Source organism: Anabrus simplex, chromosome 1, assembly GCF_040414725.1.
Source record: "Anabrus simplex isolate iqAnaSimp1 chromosome 1, ASM4041472v1, whole genome shotgun sequence".
NCBI classification, from domain to species: domain Eukaryota; kingdom Metazoa; phylum Arthropoda; class Insecta; order Orthoptera; family Tettigoniidae; genus Anabrus; species Anabrus simplex.
The window spans coordinates 1,570,616,389-1,570,641,073 of record NC_090265.1 but is presented as its reverse complement, the minus strand read 5'-3'; the positions used below and the strand labels follow the sequence as shown (position 1 = coordinate 1,570,641,073).

General features: G+C 39.2%; 1 protein-coding gene across 3 annotated transcripts in view; it reads right to left on the bottom strand.

Moving 5' to 3' along the window:
- The window catches only part of LOC136858532 (proteasome adapter and scaffold protein ECM29), a 925,266-nt gene that overhangs the window by 17,363 nt on the left and 883,218 nt on the right, over positions 1–24,685 (bottom strand). For all 3 annotated transcript variants that reach the window (XM_067138136.2, XM_067138135.2, XM_067138138.2), the window contains one exon: positions 17,095–17,301. In XM_067138136.2, the coding sequence (XP_066994237.2) occupies positions 17,095–17,301 (207 nt within the window). The remainder of the gene's footprint in view (positions 1–17,094; positions 17,302–24,685) is intronic.

Sequence of the window (24,685 nt, the reverse complement as noted above, 5' to 3'; positions counted from 1 at the left end):
TTGTTAATGTTATCCTTTTAATAACTGTAAAATTAACTGGTTTAATTTTCTCAATTATTAGCAAACTTGAATGAAGGGTAACGCTCTCACGTCTTTTTCCCTAAAAAGTCACAGAAGATCACGTCCTCTGTAGTATTTCCCAGCCTGCTTCCTATATCCTTTCTCTAGTTGTCATGTTGGTAATCCTGCGAATCACTGTTTCTAGCCATGTGCATGTTGTTGAAATTTGAAATGTTTTTCATGGTGGATCATCGGCGGCTGCATGTTACATCAGGTTTGTTATTTTGATTATTACATCAATACCTTTATTTTATAAGTACCTTATATATTTTTTTTTTTGCTAGTAGCTTTACGTCGCACCGACACAGATAGGTCTTATGGCGATGATAGACAGGGAAGGGCTAGTAGTGGGAAGGAAGCGGCCATGGCCTTAATTAAGGTACAGCCCCAGCATTTGCCTGGTGTGAAAATGGGAAACACGGAAAACCATTTTCAAGGCTGCCGACAGTGGGGTTCGAACCTACTATCTCCCGAATACTGGATACTGGCCACACTTAAGCGACTGCAGCATTCGAGCTCGGTGTGTGCCTTATATTATGTGATCAACTCTTGAAAGGTGGGGGTGACAAATGTAAAAACAATAGACGTAGGAACACTTCAGGAACACCTCATGCATAGGAACGTTTGTGTCTTGCGTGTTATTCAGTTCATCGGTTGACTTCTGTGTTCAAGTCTTATTTTTGTAGTTGTACACTAGGTTGATGTTTTTGGAACTTGATTGTAAAATTATCACATTATATGTATAATAGATTTTGTCTTAAAGTATATACATAGAATAAAACACTTTCCAAGTTTAAAAAGAGTGCCAGGCGTATGGATACAATTAGGATAAAATACGTATATTCAGCTCTGCTGTGTGTTAAATCTTGTTGTTTTATGTTAAAATTGAATCATGTTGTCCTGTGACATCTGTAAAATTTGAGTGGCATTGGATTGAAAGTGGTGGCTCCTTTCCCATCTGTAGCTGTGCAGTGATGTTATAATTATCTGCAGAAGATAAGATTGAGTTGTGAGTGATATTTTATGTTGGAGGAATGTTTAAGGATTGTGTGTGCTAATTTGAATATGTACTTATTGTTGTTGATGTGGTTGAGTTGCGTTTGATATATGAGCTCATTGTGTACTGCTTCTTGTTCGTCTTGGGCTCATACTAGCTGCTGTGAGGGGAAGGGAAGGTGGGGTAGGGAGAGTTGCTGTTGTGGGGGTAGGGGTGGAGCTAGGTGTGTCATTTGATGTTTCTCTGTCGCGTGTCATGTTTTGTTAATTGATTATCTTAAGGTAACTGTTTTTTAGGGGTGGGGATGACTGCATTGAAGATGATGTTAGTTTTTTCTGTAATTTCATTTATGTTAAAATTTGGATTGGTATACTGATCTAGAGAAATGTGAAATTCTTCTGTTATGTTGAGCAGGGGCCCCTTGGGGTTTACGTTCAGGAATTGCATGTCGTTCTCGATGTTCTTGAAACTGTGTAGTCGACATACTTTGTCCTTGTGGCAGCCTCCGCATGGGGGAAGTTGTAATAATAATAATAAAAAAAATAGTCTTCAATATGTTGGCCTATTGAGGAAAAATGATTGTGTTTTACAGCATTCATGTGTTCATTATATCGGGTTAGAAAGTTCCCACCGGTGCGTTCGATGTACCTTGTCTCACAGTTATTGCATTTAATATGGTATACACCTGAGTGGTTGTATTTATTGTTGCTGTTGATTGTCCTGACGTTGTGTATGATATTGGTGCTGTTGTGTGTAGTTTTAAATGCTATTCTTAAGTTACGTTTTCTAAAAACGTTAGTTAGGGAGTATATGTGTACATTATTGAAGGTGAATAGTGCGTAATGTTTCTTGGGTTTGTCTTTTTTTTTGTTAATTTGGTTTTGGGTTGGGATTTTACTTTGTGAATGATTTTGTTCTTGTATCCATTGTTTTTAGCTATGTCATGAATTAGTTGTAATTCTTTATTTAAACCTTCTTTTGTTAACGGAATATTAAATGCTCTGTGTATCATGCTGTAGTAAGCTGCTCTTTTGTGTGTGTTGGGGTGAACGGAATCTATTTTAATTGTGTTTGAGGTGTGCGTGGGTTTTCTAAATATTTTGTAAGAAAGGTGGTCTTCATGTCTGGTTATCGTTATGTCCAAGATGTTCAGAGTGCGATTGTTTTCGGTTTCTGTGGTCAATTTTATATGGGGGTCTTTTGTGTTGAGTTTCAACAGATTATGACAAAAAATAATAAACTTAGCCACTAACAAACAGAATACACTAAATAAGAAATTAGTAGCGCTTAAACAACCATCCAAACCAAACCCACAAACTAAAATTCCGAACACAAACTCTCCAACCCTTCCCAACCAAATTACTGAACACAAATTCCACCCAAATCTCACAAACACGACTTTTAACAAAATGGAAACTGTTATCTTGAGCAAGGGACCCAAGCACAATTGGGGCAACACATCAACCTTCCAGAACATCACAACCACCATTATCGAAATAGAAAACGCCATACAGAAAATTCCACATGAGTTAAGAGATGAAGTCAGATATGATATTAAAAAAAGGCTCCCACAATATATCGACAAAATTCACAGTAACTTCCAAAACAATAACTTTGCCAATAAAATGCACATAAACTCAAAGACAAAATAAAACAGAATAATTTACTCATAACGACAAAGACCAATGCATATCGAAAACTAAAGAATGTTTTCAAGACAACACTTTCCTCATCAAATGTTAAGATCCAACTAAGAACATACAAAGAAACTTCAAAGCCTTATTACAAAATACAAACTTTCTTTTAACTTAAGTAGAATCCTCAAAACTTATAGTAATGAATCCTCAAATACCAACTGCTAAAGCTTATCCCAAAATACATAAAGAATACATACCAATGAGACCTATTATCAACCACAGAGCAAGCCCAACATACAAATTCTCGCAATTTATCCAAAAATTCCTTAAAAAGCACTGCGTATTCTCAACCAATAAAACAATACGGAATTCAATAGATTTTTGTAATAGAATGAAAGGATTAAAGATTGAACAACGCCACATTCTCGCATCATTCGACATAATAAACATGTACCCCAACATTCCCACAAAACAAACATTAGAAATCATTGAATCCAATCTAAAAAGTCACATCACTTTAAGCACTTTAGAAATAGAAGAGTTCATTAAATTACTTGATTTTGCCATTAGTAAAAACTACTTTAAATTCCATGATACTATTCACCAGCAACAAGGCTTACCGACGGGATCTTTCGCCTCTGGTATACTAGCCGAAATTTACATAGACCATTTAGAGCACACATCAATTAGTAAAATAGACATTTTTTTGGGTGTAGATTCGTTGATGACATTTTCGTCATCATCGATAACAGGTCCACAAATGAAACCAATATATTAGACAAACTCAACACAACAGACCCCATACAAAATTTACCATAGAAACCGAAAACAATCGCACTCTGAACTACTTGGACATAACGATAACCAGACATGAAAGACCACCTTTCTTACAAAATATTTAGAAAACCCACGCACACCTCAAACACAATTAAAATAGATTCCATTCACCCCAACACACACAAAAGAGCAGCTTACTACAGCATGATTCACAGAGCATTTAATATACTGTTAACAAAAGAAGTTTTAAATAAAGAATTACAACTAATTCATGCATAGCTAAAACAATGGATACAAGAACAAAATCATTCACAAAGTAAAATCCCAACCCAAAACCAAATTAACAAAAATAGACAAACCCAAGAAAGATTACGCACTATTCACCTTCAATAATGTACACATATACTCCCTAACTAACGTTTTTAGAAAACATAACTTAAGAATAGCATTTAAAACTACACACAACAGCACCAATATCATACACAACGTCAGGACAATCAACAGCAACAATAAATACAATCACTCAGGTGTATACCGTATTAAATGCAATAACTGTGAGACAAGCTACGTCGGACGCACCGGTAGGAACTTTCTAACCCGATATAATGAATACATAAATGCTGTAAAACACAATCATTTTTCCTCAATAGGCCAACATATCGAAGACTATAAACACAGTTTCACAAACATCAAAAACGACGTGCAAATCCTGAACATAAAACCAAAGGGCCCCCTGCTCAACATAACAGAAGAATTTTACATTTCTCTAGATCAGTATACCAATCCAAATTTCAACATAAATGAAATTACAGAATAAAGTTACATCATCTTCAATAAAGTCATCCCCGCCCCTAAAAAACAGTTACCTCAAGATAATCAATAAACAAAACATGACACGCGACAGAGAAACATCAAATGACACACCTAGCTCCACCCCTACCCCCACAACAGCAACTCTCCCTACCCCACCTTCCCTTCCCCTCACAGCAGCTAGTATGAGCCCAAGACGAACAAGAAGCAGTACACAATGAGCTCATATATCAAACGCAACTCAACCACATCAACAACAATAAGTACTCTCAACACTCTCTATCCTACTTATTGCCCAAAAACTTTTAATAACAATTAGAATCAGCTGTAGCAATTATTCAATCATATGTCTTTGCTATCTTAGCCACCCTTTATTCTAGAGAAGTAAATTATGGTAACACATTCAAATCACCCATATCATCTAGTTAATACAAGACATTGGCCTTTAACCAGTGCCATTGGAGCTATAGCTTTCTCTAGGTCAAAAAACACGGCGACTAGGTGTTCCTTCCGGAGAAAGGCCTCCTGAATGGCGCTCTCCAGTCTAGATCAGTATACCAATCCAAATTTCAACATAAATTAAATCACAGAAAAAACTAACATCATCTTCAATACAGTCATCCCCGCACCTAAAAAACGGTTACTTTAAGATAATCAATAAACAAAACATGACACGCGACAGAGAAACATCAAATGACACACCTAGCTCCACTCCTATCCCTACCCCTACAACAGCAACTCTCCCTACCCCTCCTTCCTTTCCCCTCACAGCAGCTAGTATGAGCCCAAGACAAACACGAAGTAGTACACAACAAGCTCACATATCATACGCAACTCAACCACACCAATAACAATAAGTACATATTCAAATTAGCACACACAATCCTTAGACATTCCTCCAACATAAAATATCACTCACAACTCAATCTTATCTTCTGCAGATAATTATAACATCACTGCACAGCTACAGATGGGAAAGGAGCCACCACTTTCAATCCAATGCCACTCAAATTTTACAGATGTCACAGGACAACATGATTCAATTTTAACATAAAACAACAAGATTCAACACACAGCAGAGCCGAATATACATATTTTATCCTAATTGTATCCATACGCCTAGCACTCTATTTAAACTTGGAAAGCGTTTTATTTTATGTACATACTTGAAGACAAAATCTCTTATACATATAATGTGATAATTTTACAAGAAAATCATACCATTCAAGTTCCAAAAATATCAACCTAGTGAACAACTACGAAAAAAAAAAAAAAAAAAAAGACTTGAACACAGAAGTCAACCGATGAACTGAATAACATGCAAGACACAAACGTTCATGTGCATGAAGTGTTCCTACATATATTGTTTTTATCTTATTTACTTATAAATTAGTTTTAAGTAGAGTTAGCATTTTATAAACTAATTTTCAGATCTAAAGCATATCATTATAGACATACAATTGCATTGTCACACATAGTGATATACATGCCAGTTTCCGTTTTGACATGCCCCATTTGGACGTGACCAAATATTTGTTATCATATGGCATTCCCCAGACAATGTAATCTTAATCATAGCTTCATGATCTATATGTGAATGTATTGTTCAGTTGAAGATGACACTATGGAGAGGGTCGAAACCGGTACTGTAGCATAATAAGTGCAATAAATAAGTATTGATAGGTGGAAGCCCTTTCCTATTTCTAATTGAGCTCCTAAGATGGCGTAAAGATCTGCAGTATACACTAGGAAGCAAGATCTTCATGCTAATATAATCAGTGACGAAAGAGCAACCAACATTATCTCTGATCCGACCATCCGTGAAGATGTTCCGCGGCCGGATATTGGTGAAGAAATTCCTGGAAATACCTCCGATAAATGGAGGAATCCGTATTCAGCTTGTGTCCACGGAGTAGATCTAGACGCATATCTGGTCGTGGAACCAACCAGCCAGGTACCTCGCTTAAAGTTTGTTCAAGACAACCACGATATCGATATTCAAATCACGACACAGTCTATCAATTTGAAACCCAACCGGCCGTGTGGCATTCGGCCGGTTTTGGTACCTCTGGCGGTATTGGGTACTAAAGATGCATTGATAGCCTGGATGTAGACGCATTTCACTAATTTTGGCAGTGTATGTGAGGAGTAACTGCTGCCTCCTTATCCTTAAAGGTGGAACTCCCGCTTCAGCGAGTAGGCTGGGAATGGGGCTAGTATGGAAAGCTCCCATTGCCAGCCTAACTCCACTGTGGTGAATACTGTCTAAAAGGTTCAGGGTAGATTTTCATGCTCAGCCATAAGCTGCACTTCCATAGTCAATTCGGGAGAGGACCGTTGCCGTGTAAAATCATAGCAGCACCGCACGGTCAGCCCCCCATGAAGTGCCGCTGAGAAACTTAAGCATGCTAAGTCTCTTCATGAAGGCAACCTTCAACTGACAGATGCGGGGCTGCCACGTTAGTCTCTTATCAAAATGGAATCCCAGTAATTTGCAGGTCTCTACCACTGGTAAGACACTGTTTTGCAAGCGGAGCACTGGTTCAAGATGCACAAGCAGACATCGAAAACCATGTTTTAGGGCCCATCTGTCGGCTCGGTTAATAGCTTGCTGTAGCTGTCTCTCAGCAAACGCCACCCTTCCGGAGCTGTAATGTAGAGCTAAGTCGCCTAAATACAGCGATGGAACGACTTCGGGCCCAGTGGCGACAACTATGCCGTTGATGGCGATTGACATGACACTCGGTACAGATCCCTGAGGTACTCCATTTTCCTGAACGTAATACCAAGAAAATGCATTCCCTATTCGGACTCAAAAGAGCCAGAGGGGCATGAAGTTCTCAATAAACGTTGGTAAATTTCCCCGAAATCCCCACTGGTGTAGAGTGGAGAGAATTCCATATCGCCAGGTAGTATTGTAAGTTTTCTCCATGTCAAGAAACATGTCGACTAGGTAATAATAATAATAATAATAATAATAATAATAATAATAATAATAATAATAATAATAATAATAATAATCGTATGGCCTCAGCTACCGTGTGCAGACATTTCGATCTGACGCCATCTGGCTGTCTGCTCGTCAATTTCGACGTTCCCTTTTACTCTAGGCCCACTAGATGGCAGACCGAGTAAACCGAAACTCTCTTGGGCGTCTATGGCTGAGATTTTATGAATTTTGTCGGGTAAATACCAAATGTATCACCAGAGATCTTTTACATGCCGACATCGTACGACATGAAGTGTCGAATGGACTTTTTTCCGCCCTTCAAAAATCCGGTGTTCCTTCTGGAGAAAGGCTTCCTGAATGGCGCTCTCCAGTCTGACCATATGATCATCGGCAGACCGATGAGAGAGGAAACCACATTGTTAGTTAGACAAGAGACCTTCCTTTTCCATGGCCCACACAAGAAGCCGGTTAACTATCCTTTCAAATAGCCTACAAAGATCATTTGTAAGGCATATTGGCTATCCAGGTATTTTGGATCTTTACCTGGCTTGGGAATTGGTACCAAAATTCCCTCACGCCATTGAGAAGGAAACACACCCTCATACCATATTCTGCTTAAGCATTTGATTATGGATTTTATCAGGTCCAGGAGCTGTGTCTCTGCATAGCGCGAGTGCACTCCGCAACTCCCACTCCGTGAAAGGCACATTGTAGGGATGCGAAGCACTAGAGGCGAAAGAAAGACGGCGTGCCTCTGCTTCGCGCTTGATTTGTAGAAATGCAGGGTCGTATCTCCCAGAGGTGGACATATCTGCGAAATGTGACGTGATGTGGTCTGCAATGACTAAAGGAATTTTAACAATATCACCATTAATGGAGATACAGGGGAGTGAGGGCACATTCTGTACTCCAACAATACGGCGGAGTTTTGTCCACACTTGTGATGACCGAGTATGTGCCATCGTGGAAAACGCATACTTTTCCCACATAGCTTTCTTACTTTCTCGAATTAAAAAAACAAAAGCCTTCGCGCGCAGACACTTAAATGTTATATGATTGGCCATCGTAGGATTCCGACGATAGTGCTTAAAAGCCTGTCGGCGATCATGTATGGCTGCTGCAATTTCATCCGTCCACCATGGGACCTGTTTCTGCGACGAATACTGGACGAGGAAGGAATTGTTTCCACTGCAGCAGCCAAAATTCCAGTAGTAATGGAAGAAACGTGGTCGTCAACAGACTCCAGCATATTATCGGCAATCACTGCGCGTTTGGAAAATTCTGGCCAATTTGCCTGTCGAAGTATCCAGCGCTTGGGTACTTTGGACTGTCTTTGATCCAAGAGAGATAGAATTATCGGGAAGTGGACACTATCACAGAGGTCATCGTGTACTTGCCACCTCAGCAGGGGAACTAGCGCACGGCTGCACAATGTGACATCCAGATGTGAGAATGTGCCATGTGCGCTGCTGAAATGTGTTGGTTCCCCTGTATTAACCATGCAAAGATCGAACTGGTTTATCAATTGCTCCAGCATCCTCCCCCTAGCACAGGAATACAGAGAACCCCAGAGTATGTTACGGGCGTTCACGTCTCCCAGCATGAGGAAAGGAGGAGGTAACTGAGCAATCAAATCTTGTAGTGCATGGATTTCAATATCATAGTCTGGTGGAATGTACATGTTGCACACCGTTGTCATTACTGGCAACAGAGTATGAATTGCAACTGCATCTAGCTGAGTATGGAGCGGAACTTAGTCGCTGAAGATGTCAGAACCAACTAGGGAACAAATGCCCCCAGTCGCCGCGGCATCCACAGCTACTCTGTCTTTATTCTAAAGACGATGTCCTCTCATAGTCGTGTCGTGTCCAGGTCTCAAACAAGATTCCTGTAGACAGAATATGGAGGCCACATAGACGGATATCAACTGATGTAACTCAGACAGGCGACAGTGCCATTGTGTCGATTGGTAACATTACGAAATGAGGACAATTGCTTGCCTTCTTTCAGTCAGCTACCTGCCAATTTCTGCCGTCGTTGTCGGTGTCCGTGTTGTCATCGTCACCATCTACAATAATAATGGCTTCAGTCTCCATTGTGTCCTCAGCGGTGGGTGACTTGGAGACTGAGCCCTCCGTAGATGGTGAGCTCTCTGACTTTGAATGGTGGGCCTTCTTCCTAGGAGAACCGAGTTCCCCAGAAAGGAATTGAACATGAGACCGTCGAGGCCTCTTGTTCTTTCCCGCCATTTCCTTATTCTTTGAAGGAGAACCGGCAGATGGTTTGGCGGTCTTCTCCGCGGATGCTGTGATCCCTGATGGGGTTGGAGAAGTCTTTTTCTCCAACTTCTTAGGGGAGTGCTGTGGCTTCCCTTTCTCCTCCTCCTTGACCTGCGCTTTGGTAGGAAGGCTGGAAGAAGGTTTTCCAGCTGTATTTGGAGAAGTCATTCCCCCCCCCGCACTTGTAGGGAAGGACTTCCCAGGTACCTGGGAAGTGTCCTTTCCAGATGTTTTCGGCAATAACTTGCTTAATAGGTAAGTAAAATTAAATATCCACCTTTTCAATACTAATATTAAACCAAATAAGTTACAACATTTACTTGGAACTAGTTTTGATGCTGGTGAGTGTCATCTTCAGCCAAATATGAGAACAGGCAATCATGAATATACATATAATAATTAAATCAATGCACATATAAACACTCTTAATATGGGACTTATGATGCCCCTAAAAGTATCTGGAGAATAAAACATCAAATAATCACAATTTCAAAATCTTCAAGTCACTATTAGCACAACACTTAACACTGTATAATCCTTTTCACTCAAGCTGGAACTTTGAAAGTTCACACCTCGCCACAAAAGAGAAACCCTATATGTGATTTGACCTTTGTATAACATTTCATTTATGACAAGACTTTTTATATATTTGAGAATCTTACAGTTCTAAGTTGAACTCAATACTTTCAAAGTTTACTTGAGTGAAAAGGATTATACTGTGTTAAGTGTCATGCTAATCGTGACTTCATGATTTTGAAATTGTGATTATTTGAAGTTTTATTCTCCTGATACTTTTAGGGGCATCATAAGTCTCATATTGAGAATGTTTGTATGTGCACTGATTTAATGATGATACGTATATTTACGATTGAAGATGGCACTCACCTGCGTTGAAACTAGTTCCAAGTAAATGTTATAACTTATTTGGTTTAATATTAGTATTGAAAAGGTGGATTTTTAATTTTACTTATCTATTAATCTCGGTTCAATAAGGACTTAAAAATGAAATTCTTCAATTTAAATAACTTGCTTGCCGATGCTTTTGTTGAGATTTGTTCTTTCTTCCCTTGGTTATTGGTGCTGTGAGGTATTGTCTGTTTGCTAGTTGATGGTTTCTAGGGAGTGGTTGCTACAAAACTTGTTGGTGTTATCAGTACTTTTGCTACCTTCTCAGCGATGGAGACTGAGAATTCCAGAGGGGCCACTGATTTAAATTTCCTTCGGGCATCTGGATAAGATAGTTTATCCAGTGTCTTAATCTCCTGGATCTTCTTTTCTTCCTTGAATTTTGGACAATTCTTGGATCAAGGGGCTTGCTCACCTGTGCAGTTTACACACACGGGTGGTGATGTGCATTGTATACCGGTATGTGCCTTTTTCTACATTCCCCACATTTTGATGAGCCTTGGCAGCGCGGTGATGCGTGACCAAACCGTCGGCAGTTGTAACAACGCATAGGTGCTGGAAGATAAGGTTTTACTGTCAGTGTATACATTGAAATAATTTGTTCGTGCAGTGTCTGTTTGTCAAAGGTGAGTATGGAAGCACCTGTGTCGTGAAGATTGGCTCCGACATGCCTCTTGAGCCTCTTGATGATGGAAACTCCCCGACGTGCAAAGGCTTTGGATAAGATCATCATCAGAGGCTTTGACCAAGTCCCGGTGAAAGATGACTCCTTTAATGGAGTTCTGGGACTTGTGCTTTTCTACCTTAACAGGTACTGGTCTGAACATTGTAGCTTCCAGTAACCTCTTACTCTGTACAACCATAGTGGTCTTGATAAGTATGGAGCCGTCTCGCAGCTTCTGCATCTCATCAACCTCTCCACCAACAATATCCTCCACAGCATTACTAATTAGAAACAGATCTTCTGGAAGGAAGCTCTGTCCATCGACTCTGGAGGCAACCAGGAATCGAGGCAGATTTTCCTCAGACATTTCCCTATTGAACAAATAATCAGCTCAGTTGAAACGTTTACGTTTCATTATGGTACAATTTAAAGACAGAGTTTTAAGGCCTGCAGACTTCAATGAATTAAAACCAAACTCAAAGTCCCACGAATACCCGGGATATAAAACGTTAACCTTTGGCAGAACCCTGACCTACCAAAAACAAGGCTATATACTCCAGAGGGCACCCGGTATCTGGAGGGTGGTCGTTAAGAACTACTCTCCCAATAGCCATGCATCACCTCGCCATGACCCGAAACCTGTGATTGGGGGAGGGTTAAACCTCCGTAGAACTTAACTACCCGAGGCAGAGAGGTTGGCTAGACAGAAAGAGAAATAAAATTTAAGATGAGAATAGAAGGGTAGAAACAGTATTGAAGAATAAAGAGCACAGGCACCTCTCAGGCAACTCGGGGGGCACCTTGTTAGTCTGGCCCTACACAGAGGCCAATCCAGCATGGGTAACCCTGAGCTGGCACAGTCCTCGCGATCAACAAGCACACAAGCCCTCTCACAGATGTCAAGGTCATGGTGTCTCTAGAGGGAGTGAAGAAGAGGAATGGACATGTTTCAGAAATGGTTTTGAAAAGTGTGCAGTAAATACCTGTGGAAGATTATCAAGGAGGAAAAAGGAAAAGGAGACTCCTTGGTGGAACAGCAGGGTAAAGGAAGCAGCTAAAGAGAAACAAATGGCTTGGAGGAAGTGGAGAGGCAGCAATAGTATAGAGAACTGGCAGAAATATAAAGAAGCAAAAAGGGTATGTAAGAAGGTTTTGTATGGTTTGGTGAAGAATAGTTTATGAAATAGGGAAGATACAAAATTTGTTAAAACTGAAACAGGGCAGATATTGACTAAAAAAAAAGACATACTAAAAAGATGGGAAGATTACTTATCAGAATTGCTAATTATTAAATACAGGGAACTGGTAGATGAGAAGGAGCAAGAAGAAACAATGGGGAAAGAAGAACAAGAAAAAGGAGATATCAATGTTAGAAATAGAGGAAGCCATACAAAAGATGAAGAGCGGTAAAGCAGCAGGAGTGGATGAGGTAACTACGGAAATGATAAAAGCAGCAGGACCAATAGGGCTACAGTGGCTGTATAGATTATTTAGAATAATCTGGAGGAAGAAAGAGATCTCAGAAGAGTGGGGAAAGGGTTTAATTATCCCGATATTTAAAAAAGGTGATAAAAAGGATTGCCCATGTAGCTAAGATATTTGAGAGAGTATTGGAAGGAAGACTGAGGTGGAAGCTAGGAGGAGAAATGGAAGAAGAACAGTATGGTTTAGGAGAGACAGGACAACATTTGACCTGATATTTACATTAAGACATACGATGGAAAAAAGATGGGAGTTTGTAAAAGTGTGCCCAGACAGTTGGTATAGGACACATCAAGGGAAAAACAAGTAAACAGAGTGGAAGTGCAAATGATAAAAGCTATGTACAAAATTTGTGTTAGTAGTGTGAAGACTAGCATAGGAAAAACAAAATGGTTTAAAGCTGAAACTGGTCTCCAACAGGGAAATGTACTATCCCCCATACTATTCATCATAGTCATGGATGAAATTCATAAGAACATTAAACAGAGATTAGGAAGACAAGCAACAAAAGTCATGTAGTTTGCAGATGATATAGTGATATGGGGTGAGGATGAAACGGAAGTGCAAAACACAAGTAGATGTATGGCATCAAGAGAAAGAAAAATTCGGGATGAAAGTAAGCACAGAGAAAATTAAAACAATAGTAATGATAAGGGGAACGAAGGAAGAGGAAAGATAAATCTGAATGGTAATATTCTGGAAGTGGTTAAAAGTTTCAAGTACTTGGGCAGTGTGATCACAGAAGATGGAAAGAAAACCGAAGAAATTGGGAAAAGAATACAACAAGCAAACGGCTTCTACCAGAGTGTAAGGGGTATTTTTTGGAATCAAGATGTCCCGAAGAAATGTAAAAAAGTATTATATTCAACCTATTATGAACCCATACTAACCTATGCAACCACACCCGGGCGCCTGGAGTGGGACATTTATGATGATGATGATGATGATTATGATGATGATAACTTATGCAGCTGGATCGTGGACTATAACAAAACAAGAGGAGAGTAGAACACAGGCAGCAGAGATGAAATTCTTAAGAGGTATCGAGGGCAAGACCAGAAAGGATAGAATTAGAAATGAAGAGAGATAAGGAAAAGAACAGGAATTTTGAAACATCAAGACAGGATAGAAACAACAAAGCTAAAGTGGTATGTGGATATGATGAGAGTGGGAGAAGAGAGAGTGCCAAAAAAAGCTTTCGTGAGAAGTTAACAGGAAAGAGACCATGAGGAAGACCCCAAAAGAGGTGGACAGATTCAGTGTGGGAGTGCATAGAGAAGAGGGGAGCAAAACCAGAAGATGTTCTTAAAAAAGGAGAAGAGTGGTGGAGAGAGAGGCAGTGATGAAGGTCCTTGATTCACAATCCAACCTGGGAAGCTGAAACGGGAAATGAAGATGATGATGATGATTTATTTGCAGTCCAAATTACAGAGATCTCGCTCTCTATTTTCCACCCTGATCATTCTCCGGTCCAACGACTAGTTGAAATGGACGCATCATCTTAGTCGCATTTATTCCCCAAACAATAATGATCTTGAAATAATGAAGATGTTGTTTTCTGCCAACGGGGTTACATTTCGAAGAGTGCTGACAATTCAACTACTCTACATAAGGCCTTATCCGAGGGGAAATCTGCAGTGTTTTCTTCCAATACAGTAAAAGAAAGCTACTGAATCCAATAGTAAGTAATTTGAACATATTGTTCAAATGGAACTGATCTTTTCTTGTATAGGTGAAGGTGCAAGCATTCACTGTTTAGTCAATAATTCTGAAGAAATTATACTGGGACCTAGCTGATGTCTGTTTATGAGTACTGGGAGCCAGACTCTGTTTAAGAACAGATCAACTTCCATGTGATGGAAATTGTGGAAATCCTTCTCTGTTTCAATCAATTTCCTCTTTTAAAACTAAAAAAAATGCACCTGAAATTGATAAGATTTCTAGGGATATACGAAAGGCAGTAGGTTGGGATCATCATCATCATCATCATCATCATCATCATCATTTCCCAACTCCAGTTTCCCGGGTGTGGTGTACAAGCGCTCGCCATCTCCTTCTGTCTTCATACAACTGAAATACCTATTTGGTTACTGTTTGCATAAAGGAGCTATATCAAATGAATGGAGAATTGCTCTTGTAGCCCCAGTGTACAAAGGAAAGGATGATAAAACTACAAGCCCAGTAATCTTGCCAAGTTGTTTGTAAGCTCTGGGAAAGCTTTCTTTCCTATTATATTAGAAACGTTTGTAAAACTACTCAATGGTTTCATAAAAGGAACTTTGGGTTTAGATAACATTATGCGAGTGAGGCTCATCTTGCAGGATTCCAGGACTACAGCCGATATTTTAGATTCACGAGGTCAAATGGATTGTATCACTATTGACCAATCCAAGACTTTTGATAGGAAGATCATGAGAGACTACTGATGAAAACGAGGGCTATTGGTCTAGACAAAAGAATGATTGTATGGGTGGCAAGGCATTATTGGACCTTTAAGTTTTGTTTTATATATACATTACATGATATAAGTAAACAACTGGAATCGCATACAGTGAAACCTCGTTAGTGCGTTCCTCATCAACACGTTTTCCCACTTAGCACGTTGTAAATTCAAAGTCCCAATTCTCATCGTATTAAATCTGTATAAAAATACCTCACTTATCACGTCACAAATTTTCGTTATTACTGTTTAGTACGATCAGATTTTTCATAGCCCTGAAAATGTTATTTGTCATCCCTTGTGAAAGGGAGAAATGAGATTTCCAACTCAAGTAAGAAAGAGCCCTCGCTACAGTTGTGTGATAATGGATAAAGGCCTTGAAATCCTGAACTTCACAGGGTTTGTACCTTCAGGAAGCAAGTCATTAGCCTCAGGAATGTTCAGTTTTTCTTGCTGGTTAGCAGCAAGATTGCAGAATAACACAGTGAGGCTGTTTGTGCTTGTATTTCGCAATTCCATTCTGAAATTAGGAACTGATTTTGTGTTGAGTAGCACGGCGAAGGATAGCGTACATTTGTCGCCTGATAGCCTACATCTGGATTAGGAACATAATAGTTGACTAGTGTGGTGTATAGTTGTCTTGGGACAGCCTAGTTATGGATTCAGAAAAAGTCGTGAAATTCCTTACTAATGAAGACAAAATTAAAATCTATCTGAAAGTTGACTGGCACCCGCACCTTTAAGCGTGAAGAGGTAGCGTGAATGTTGAAACTCGTAGCTTTGAGTTTTGACTCGATCTAGTCGATCATTCGAGTTGGTCGAATCAAAGTTTCAAAATGGCAGCCAAAGTCGCAGTCACACATGGTCGAGTGTAACCTCCAATTCATTGTTTAAGAGTGTGACCAGAAAATAATGTTTAATAACCCACTGGTCCGAAATAAAAGGGTTCTACTACCATTTGTTTCAGAAAGAGTGTAATCCGCAATAATACTTGATATTTTTATGAGCCCCTGTGCAAATGTTTTTATATTTTTATTATCTGGTGTTTATCACACCTTTCAGTGCACTGTTATTTTATAATCTCCAGCAGAAAAGGTTTTTCATATTTGTTCTCTCGTGTTTTTCACATCTTTTAATATTCTCCCCTCATCTTTACGCTTGGTAGATATAGTTTTCACTTTATCTGCGGATACACGATGTAAAATGCCGTCATGTCGGAAAAAATCGTATCTAGTGTTTCCATATCCCTGTTGGATAGTTTTCATTCGTGTATTCAATAGTACATTTTCTTGCATAACATGTTCTTTTTCCTTGTCCCCTGCAGAAACGTCTTAATGAGGTCTTACTGTATATCTTGAGGGAAGAAATACTGACCCAAAGCACATGCATCACTAAGAACGAAAATTCTTTGATATTGTTCATGCAATACTGAACCTTAAATGAAAGAACCTTTCCGGTCAGAGTTCTAGGCTGAAATGTTACCACATAGAGGTTTTTCTAGGTGCAACAACGATGACTATTTTTTGTTGTTGTCATCTCTCTGGATTTTAAGGGACATGTGAGAGTGTGAATTATGTTCATGAGATTTTTTTAAGGTGGCGGGAACTATAGCTTTTTTGTACACCAACAGTGGGTGGCCTACATGCTGTCAGGTGAAATAGGGTGCAGGTAATATGCCACTGCCCAATCAGACAAAAGATCGCCTAGCGGTGATGGTGAGAACTACTTATAATACCAACATAAATGGTCCGTTATTGGACATTATGAATTTTCCAGCTAACTCATTCCTGGTTGCCAGCGTTTCACCCCCGTGTCCTAAGATGGGCTCATCAGTTGGTACATAGCACACCCACCAAGGTGCATGGCTAGTGCATACCGTGGAGGCCACTGCGTAGGGTACTTAGAGCCACCGGCAGTGCCAATGCACTATGAGAAACTTTTTCTCATTACCAAAAAATTGATGCCTGCTTGGCCATCAGATGATATAGACGTTGACTCCCATGGGGAACCTGAAATATTTGTCCTGAATGAGTAAATTTATAATATAAATCTTAAGAACTATTACCTTCAAAGTGATAAAATGACCTCTTACCAAGAGCATATACTAAGGCCTGTCTAAGTTGCATAACGATCCTGTTCAAGGCAAGCAGCTCCTCATTATCCAATTGAAGTGATGGTTCTAGCAACAGAAGTCTATCCACATAAGAGCGTAAAGCCGCCACTACAGCTACCTGAACTCCTCGTGTGCTGTTAGGGAGGCAGGATACACACTCTTCTAGCAGCTTCTCACGATACATAACTGGGGAAAAGAATGATACATTGACTAATAAGTCCGACACACAAATGCATATATCTAGTAGACCATTACCTTCAATTTGAAAATATAGAATTGCACAGGAAATTTGAATATGGAATACGCTGATCTGAACAATACACACTACAAGATAATAATGCTAATGTATATGTAGTGAAAAAACAGAGTTAAAATCTTCATTATGGCTAAGACATTCAGTCCCTGGAATACAACTGTTTAAAACAATATTTCCAACCTTGGATGTAGGCTTCTTACAGGTGTGGTCAAACGTTACTTATCCCTCCAAACAACAGAGATCATTTCAGCCAGTAATTGGCAGATGTTCTTATACAGACTGGAGGCATTTCTTTTTTGTTTCCACCCAAACTTTGTCAATCGTTTAGCAGTTGACAGAATTCAGAATTGAATTCCAAAACATGAAACAACTACAATTGTACTCAAAATTGAACATCCTATCACCAGGCCAATGTTGAACACTACATTCAAGCGCTTGGTAGGTACTCTTCACCTTTGGTCGGACGCAATGCTCAAAGTCATATCAACTTTCATAACACTTTCTAAAATGAAGCTATATTTAACTATTAAAACCCCCTTAATTTCATTTAAATCATTCTTCTAACTATGAAACAATACATTTCAGTGTTTTAAAACATTAAAAAAATGAATATTTCATTGATAATAAGTGCATTTTATTCACAAAATAATATTTTTTAAACTTTTGCATACTTTGATTACACAACAGCAAATAATAATAATACAAAATCTAGTACAAAGTATTCAAATAAACTGTGAACTGTAAACTGACCGATGCTCCTTCAAACATCACTTGAAAAGACACATCTTCTCAACAGCATGAGAAACTATCACTGTAGCATAAAACTCAAATAAAATTTGTATGTAACATCTTGTGAGGTTGTCAATCTGGTGGTTGGTTGGTAGCAGTTCTCCAAGAGTCGCAGTCTAGTGCCAATCTCTTAAGCTCCATGTAGGGTTGACATGTGACATATAAATTGCATTCTTGCATTCATATATTGACAGTCATTTGATTTCAGTTGCAGTGGTGCACGTTCTGCATTTGAGTCTTTTGGATGGTGCTGGGGATGATTCATCATCTGTTTCTTCTTTTTCTTCTATGCAAGACAAAAACAATTTCAGCCTGTGCTGGAGGTCTGTAGGTATTCCAACAATTTTTGTACCTTGTTGGGTAATTTCTTTAATCACCGGTTCATGGGACAGTTGTTCGAGAAAAACTTTTCTCTGCAGTGGTTCTAATCCATTACTGAAGTAGATAACCTGGGCACTGATACTGCTTATATTCAGCATTGTCAAAAATATGACCATTGACCATCACTTGATCTTGTTCAAAACTGCAGTGAATGTAGCAGACATTTTGTCTGCAGTATCAGCTCTTCTCTTTGTGGAATTTATTATGTTTGGTTTGTGTTTCTCTCCAGAATTAGAACAAACTGATTTACCATAGTGATGTGGGGACACAAGAATGACACTCCTATGTTCTCTATCTCTAGTCTACAATTTGCTTTATGATGCACTGTCACAGGTCTTATGGCGATGATGGGATAGGAAAGGGCTAGGAGTGGGAAGGAAGCGTCCATGGTCATAATTAAAGTACAGTACCAGCATTTTCCTGGAGTGAAAATGGGAAACCACAGAAAACCATCTTCAGGGCTGCCGACAGCAGGGTTTGACATTCTTATGTTATCTTCGGATGTATGATATACTAAGCCAAATATGCTAGTATATTGTTGTCTGCCTTGGGTGCAATGAACTGTGGTGGCAGCTGTATTTTATTTTTCTTCTACAAGTACTGACAAAGGACAGTTTTTTCTGTTTTTGTTTGACAGGATCCAGGTCACTAAACCAATTATCCACAGATATATTACAACCAGAACCACGTAAGGGCTCAGCCAGTCCTTTAACAACTTCGGATGGCTTGTTACAAATTATGAAAGGCATTTGGAAAGGCATTTGAGGTTTGCTTCCCACAGTAAATTTCCAAATTACAGGAATAAAACATTCTTGAATCAACAAGTGCTTATATTTTCAATCCATATTTGTTTGGTTTTGATGGTATGTACTGTCGAAAAGGGCATCTACCATGAAAACTGGGAAGCATTTCATGAATTTTTTTCCCGAAGACATAACTGCTCTGGCAGTAGTGCATAAAAATGGTGAAAATACCACAAAGTGGAGCAAGCTGATCTACTTTTCTTGCTGCTCTAGTATCACAAACATTGAAATGTAGGCATTATATCAGTGTCTTAACGCTTTAAATATTCATCACAAAACTGAATTTTTCACTTTCATCACCAATACTCCCCCACATTTCCTTGATACCATATGTTTCCTCTGTAGGCCTCTGCTAGGTACAGTAATCTGACGAGAGCCCTTATTTCTGTAACATCCATGGTTATTATGTCCCTTTCTCTGCAAAAACACTCTTTGATGCTATTTAAGTACTGATTTGTGTATGTAACTATATTTTCTAAGATTTCTTTGGAAATAACATTTTTCCAACAATCTACAACAGTTGTGTTGACTTAGTGTTTCCCCTGGGAGGTAGGTATTCAAATTGCATAAAGATAAAAGTAGGCATGTTTCGAGGTCCCCTTCGTATATTTCTCACTGGCGGATAAGTATCACTCCTCTGGGTAATTAATCATTCTCAAAAGATAATTGCTAACTGTGAATCTTCACCATCAGGCTCCTCATCCTCTTGCTCAGTTTCAGAACCACCATCATGTTCTTCTGTAAACTGACTGTTATGCTTTCTTCTCCAAAAATCTAATTCCAGAAGTCTTCATTACCATTTTCTGAATAACTCATTTTGGAAAGATCCATGGGATTGTCAGATTATATACTTTGACATTTTTGCAGAATACCTGTGCAAAATCAAGAACAGATGCAATAATTTCATGACTGGGCACAATGTGCCTGATAGGCCAGGATATGAAATGTACATGTTATAACTACACTATATATTCTTAGACTGCTTAGTTAAGAAATGAGTGAGATCATTTTAATGAATACCGGGCAAGTTGGCCATTATCTTATCAGCATCTTTTCTTATCTATATGTAACGGTTATGGTGTTGTATCGGTAGTAACTGTCAGTTGCGTATGGGCTTGACCGGTATTTCTGCACTGTGTTGTTCATTGTAATGTGAGGTGTGCTCCAGTGATTTGTTTACTACTTTGCTATTTTATGATGTATTTCAGGAGATTAAAGTGTAAATTATGACCTTTAAGCTTCATAATTATCATGTATTCGGATCTGTATACTTTCCTATCCTAGTCAAGACTATGCAAATATTTTATTACTTATAAATCAATTGTAATTTATCTTAAGGATGATGGAATGAGTTTCATTTAATTTATTCAGGTTATAAGCTTCTGAAGAGGCTTCCAATACATTTTGTTACTATTGTTCTCCACTTCATTTTGACATTATTTTCCATTAAATGTTCTTAAAAACAAAAAGGTGATCTCACAAGTTATGTTTTCTGATTGGTTGAGGGATCCACAGTGGCAACTTTACATACTTCTGCCTTAAGCCTGGTTTATACAACAGCTGAATACTGCTCTTCCTTCTAGCTGAATAGCGCCCACACCAAGAAAACCGACACCATCCTCAATCACACAATGCGGATTATCAGCGGTGTCATCATAACAACTCCACTGCACTGGCTTTCAGTCCTTAGCCACATCCTTCCTTCAGGTCTAACGAGGGAACGGTACGAAGTCGGACGGCGAATTTCGATTTGATTTTTACATATTCGTGAAGGTCTTTTTATGCTGAAACAGGTAGTGGAAGCCTAATTTTTCGCTGGTCTTTTTTAAGGGGGCATTTGGGAGCTCAAAGTTGGTGGTGCGCGCCCTGAATTGTACAGTACATGCTGGCACACGTCAGCGCTCACGGCCAGTGGCTGCCCTGCCTCGCCTTTTCAGAAGACGAAGACGGCGTTGAGGACGGGAGAAGAACACCGAAAAAACGCAAAAACGGAGATGAGTTTAACGAAGATAACAAGTCTTGTGATGGCCGAGGAAGACCCTGTAAGTCAGTGGAAAATTATGATTCCGAATCTTTTTTGGACATGTATCAAAAAATAAAGGAACGAGGACCTATGTACGCCGTACGGAAGTATAAGAAGACTCGGAGACAAATTTATGGAATCGTGAACCACGTTGAACACAATGGAGAAATTAGGAAATGTGCAATGGTTGGAGCTTATGTGAAAGAAGAGTTCACCAAGGCAAGGATGCGTTATTTATACGTAACAAAATCGGACACTGAGCGTTGGATTGGTGAGGGTAGAGAGTTGTATTGCCCCAAACACTCTCTCCAAAGCGACTCATACTTGACAAACCTTAAAAGGCGTTTGAAAAATCGGTTCCGAAAAGTAACCAAACTAGTCAGTAAAACGTTTAAAACAGACGAAGAAGTACAACACGAAGTGGCTAAAAAGTTTGTAACATTCATTAATGAAGTGCAAGAAAAGAAAGGGATCCCGGAGGCCAATATCTGGAATTCGGACCAGTCCCGATTTGAGTACGAAATGGCAAAACAGAGAAGTTATGATTTTCGTGGTGTGAAAGACGTTCTTGCTACGCTTGTTTGCCGAAATAGTTTTACGCATTCTTTACGAACTCTTCTTTCACATAAGCTCGAACCATTGCACATTTCCTAATTTCTCCATTGGTTGACGATTCCATAAATTTGTCTCCGGGTCTTCTTATACTTCCGTACGGCGTACATAAGTCCTCGTTCCTTTATTTTTTGATACATGTCCAACAATGATTCGCACACAGTGCAATGTCACATTTCTAAAGCAGGAGAAATGGGACATTTGTTCTTGATCGTTTTCTAGGAAATTAATCGAAAGTTTCGACCTAGAGTACAAGAAAGTATCAATACCTACATGGATGCCTTTAAATATGTCGTAATTGATTGTTCATCTTCCGGGAATGTTGGGAAAGGGCATGTACGTGACTGGTTTCAAAACGTTTTTTGTCCGCAGTTACAGGAAGACGGAAGAAATCTTCTTCTCATAGATTCATTCAGTGGCCAGGGCAAAAATGCACAACTTGCATCCCTGATGAACAAACATGTACGAAGTGAATACTTACCGAAAGGAACTACGTATCTTTGCCAGCCGTGTGATCTTGGACTCTTCCTACAACTAAAATGTTTAGTCCGTCGAATGGAAAAATTTGACGAGTAAGGAATCAACACGGCCAGTCAAAATTAAAACCCAAAAACAGACTTTTCATTATAACTAGTCAAATACTAGCGCATAACCAATTACAAGCTGATTGTTTTGTACCAATGCTGAAATATGGTTGAAAAGCGGGGGGTTATTCCATTAATGACAATATACCACAACTCCATACTGTCTCGCAAGCGAATTTTAATTATTTGACTGATAAAATGTGTGCTGGAAATGATTGTACCAATGTTTCGTTTATAAGGTGCGCACATTGCTGTCTTGCTTTTGTTATTCACATTTTGTGTTAGATTTTCACTACCATGCCATGTAGAATGAGACAATACCAGACTGTGTTAGAATAAAGTCATTTCGTGAACACTTTGAATGATGCAGATGATATTTGATTATGTATTGTTTGTATGTTAAGTAGTGATTTGTAAACCATTTTATTGTTTATTTATTCCATAATGAATTCATCTTTGTAAATAAAATGCCCCAACTAACGTCAGTCTTCACCCGCAATCCCGTGTACACAACTGTAGGCAGCCGTATGTAGTGGGGGACAGAGGAGAACCGAACGAGTGGAGAGGGAAGGCGAGGCAAGACAGCCGCTGGCTGTGAGCGCTGACGGGTGCCGGCATGTACTGTACAATTCACTGCGCGCACCGCCAACTTCGAGCTCCCAAATGGCCCCTTAAAAAGGACCAGCGAAAAATTAGACTTCCACTACCTGTTTCAGCTTAAAAAGACCTTCACGAATATGTAAAATTCAAATGGAAATTCACCGTCCGACTTCGTACCGTTCCCTCGTAAGCCGCAAAAACAATCTTGTCCAAGAAGCAAGTAAAATACAGGCCAGTAAATCACTTCCAATTCATCAAGACATCCAAAGAATCGCTTCAACCCAACTGAAATCCAGATACCCTCCCTTGCTGCTGGCTAAAAAAAACTGATGAAAGAAAACCATTGTGGACTGTGAACTTGGAAAGAAGAATGGACTGTTAAGGCCCCCAACGAATGGCGAACGATCTTTGACCCTATGCAGCCCCCGCCCGGATTTCATCTCCTGTGGAGTGTATGGGTCCCACTAAACAAAGTGTGCACTGGGCATGGAAGAAGAGGCTCTGCGATGCATTCTTGGGGCCTGCGACCACCTTCACGCTGTGACTGTGGTGAAGAACTCCAGACAATGCGACACATCACCTTCAGATGCCCACATAGGAGTCTTCCGCAGAACTATTGATGACCTCCTCACAGCTTCAACAACAGCTATTAAATGGCTGCAACAACTGGACATCGTAGTTTAGTTTTCATTTATTATTATATGTATTGACTTATATTTTACATCATTCTTGTACCTTTTCTTTCGATTTTTCTGCATTGTACATATCTCTCTCGATTTCAACTTTATGTTTCACCTTGACTTGTAAATTATTGTAAATTATTTGTTGCTTGCACATTTTACTCAATTTGTGCACAGCTTAACTTGTACCATCAGGAAAATAAATAAAAATAAATTGGTTGAGATATATTTCCATTATATTTAATGTTGTAAATTAAATTAATAATTTGTTCATCATCAGTTCAAGTCATTCATTTTTTGAAATTGCTAAGCATGTGGTTAGATCCACTAGTTAATTATTTTACATTTTCATTGAAATAATTTTATTTATTTTTCTCTTACCCTTCCCATCACCTTTGATCATTCAGTTTTTCTTAAAGTTTACGTATGATTAACACTGTGAGCCCAGACGAGTCAAGATAGCATCCCTACCCTGTGCCGGCGTGATTTAAACTCTCAGAAAAAAATCAGAGTTTTGTCAGTTTTTGCAGTATAAACAAACAAATTTATACACATATTCTAGAAAAAGTGGACTATGACATGAAATCAATTCAAAAATACATACCTTCAACATTGGAAATAAAATCAGGCAACAATATTGGTATATTCTGGTATCCTTGTTCACACATTTGTTTCTAATTCACTCAGAAAAGTTTGGTAGTTTTCAGTCACTGAACAACAGAATTACACATTGTTATTCCCAACACCTAGCTCTGGTATAGTAAAACTTGAAACATTCTCCTATGCAAAGACCTATGTCATATTTACGACAATATACGGTCATCATATCCTTCCCAGGATGG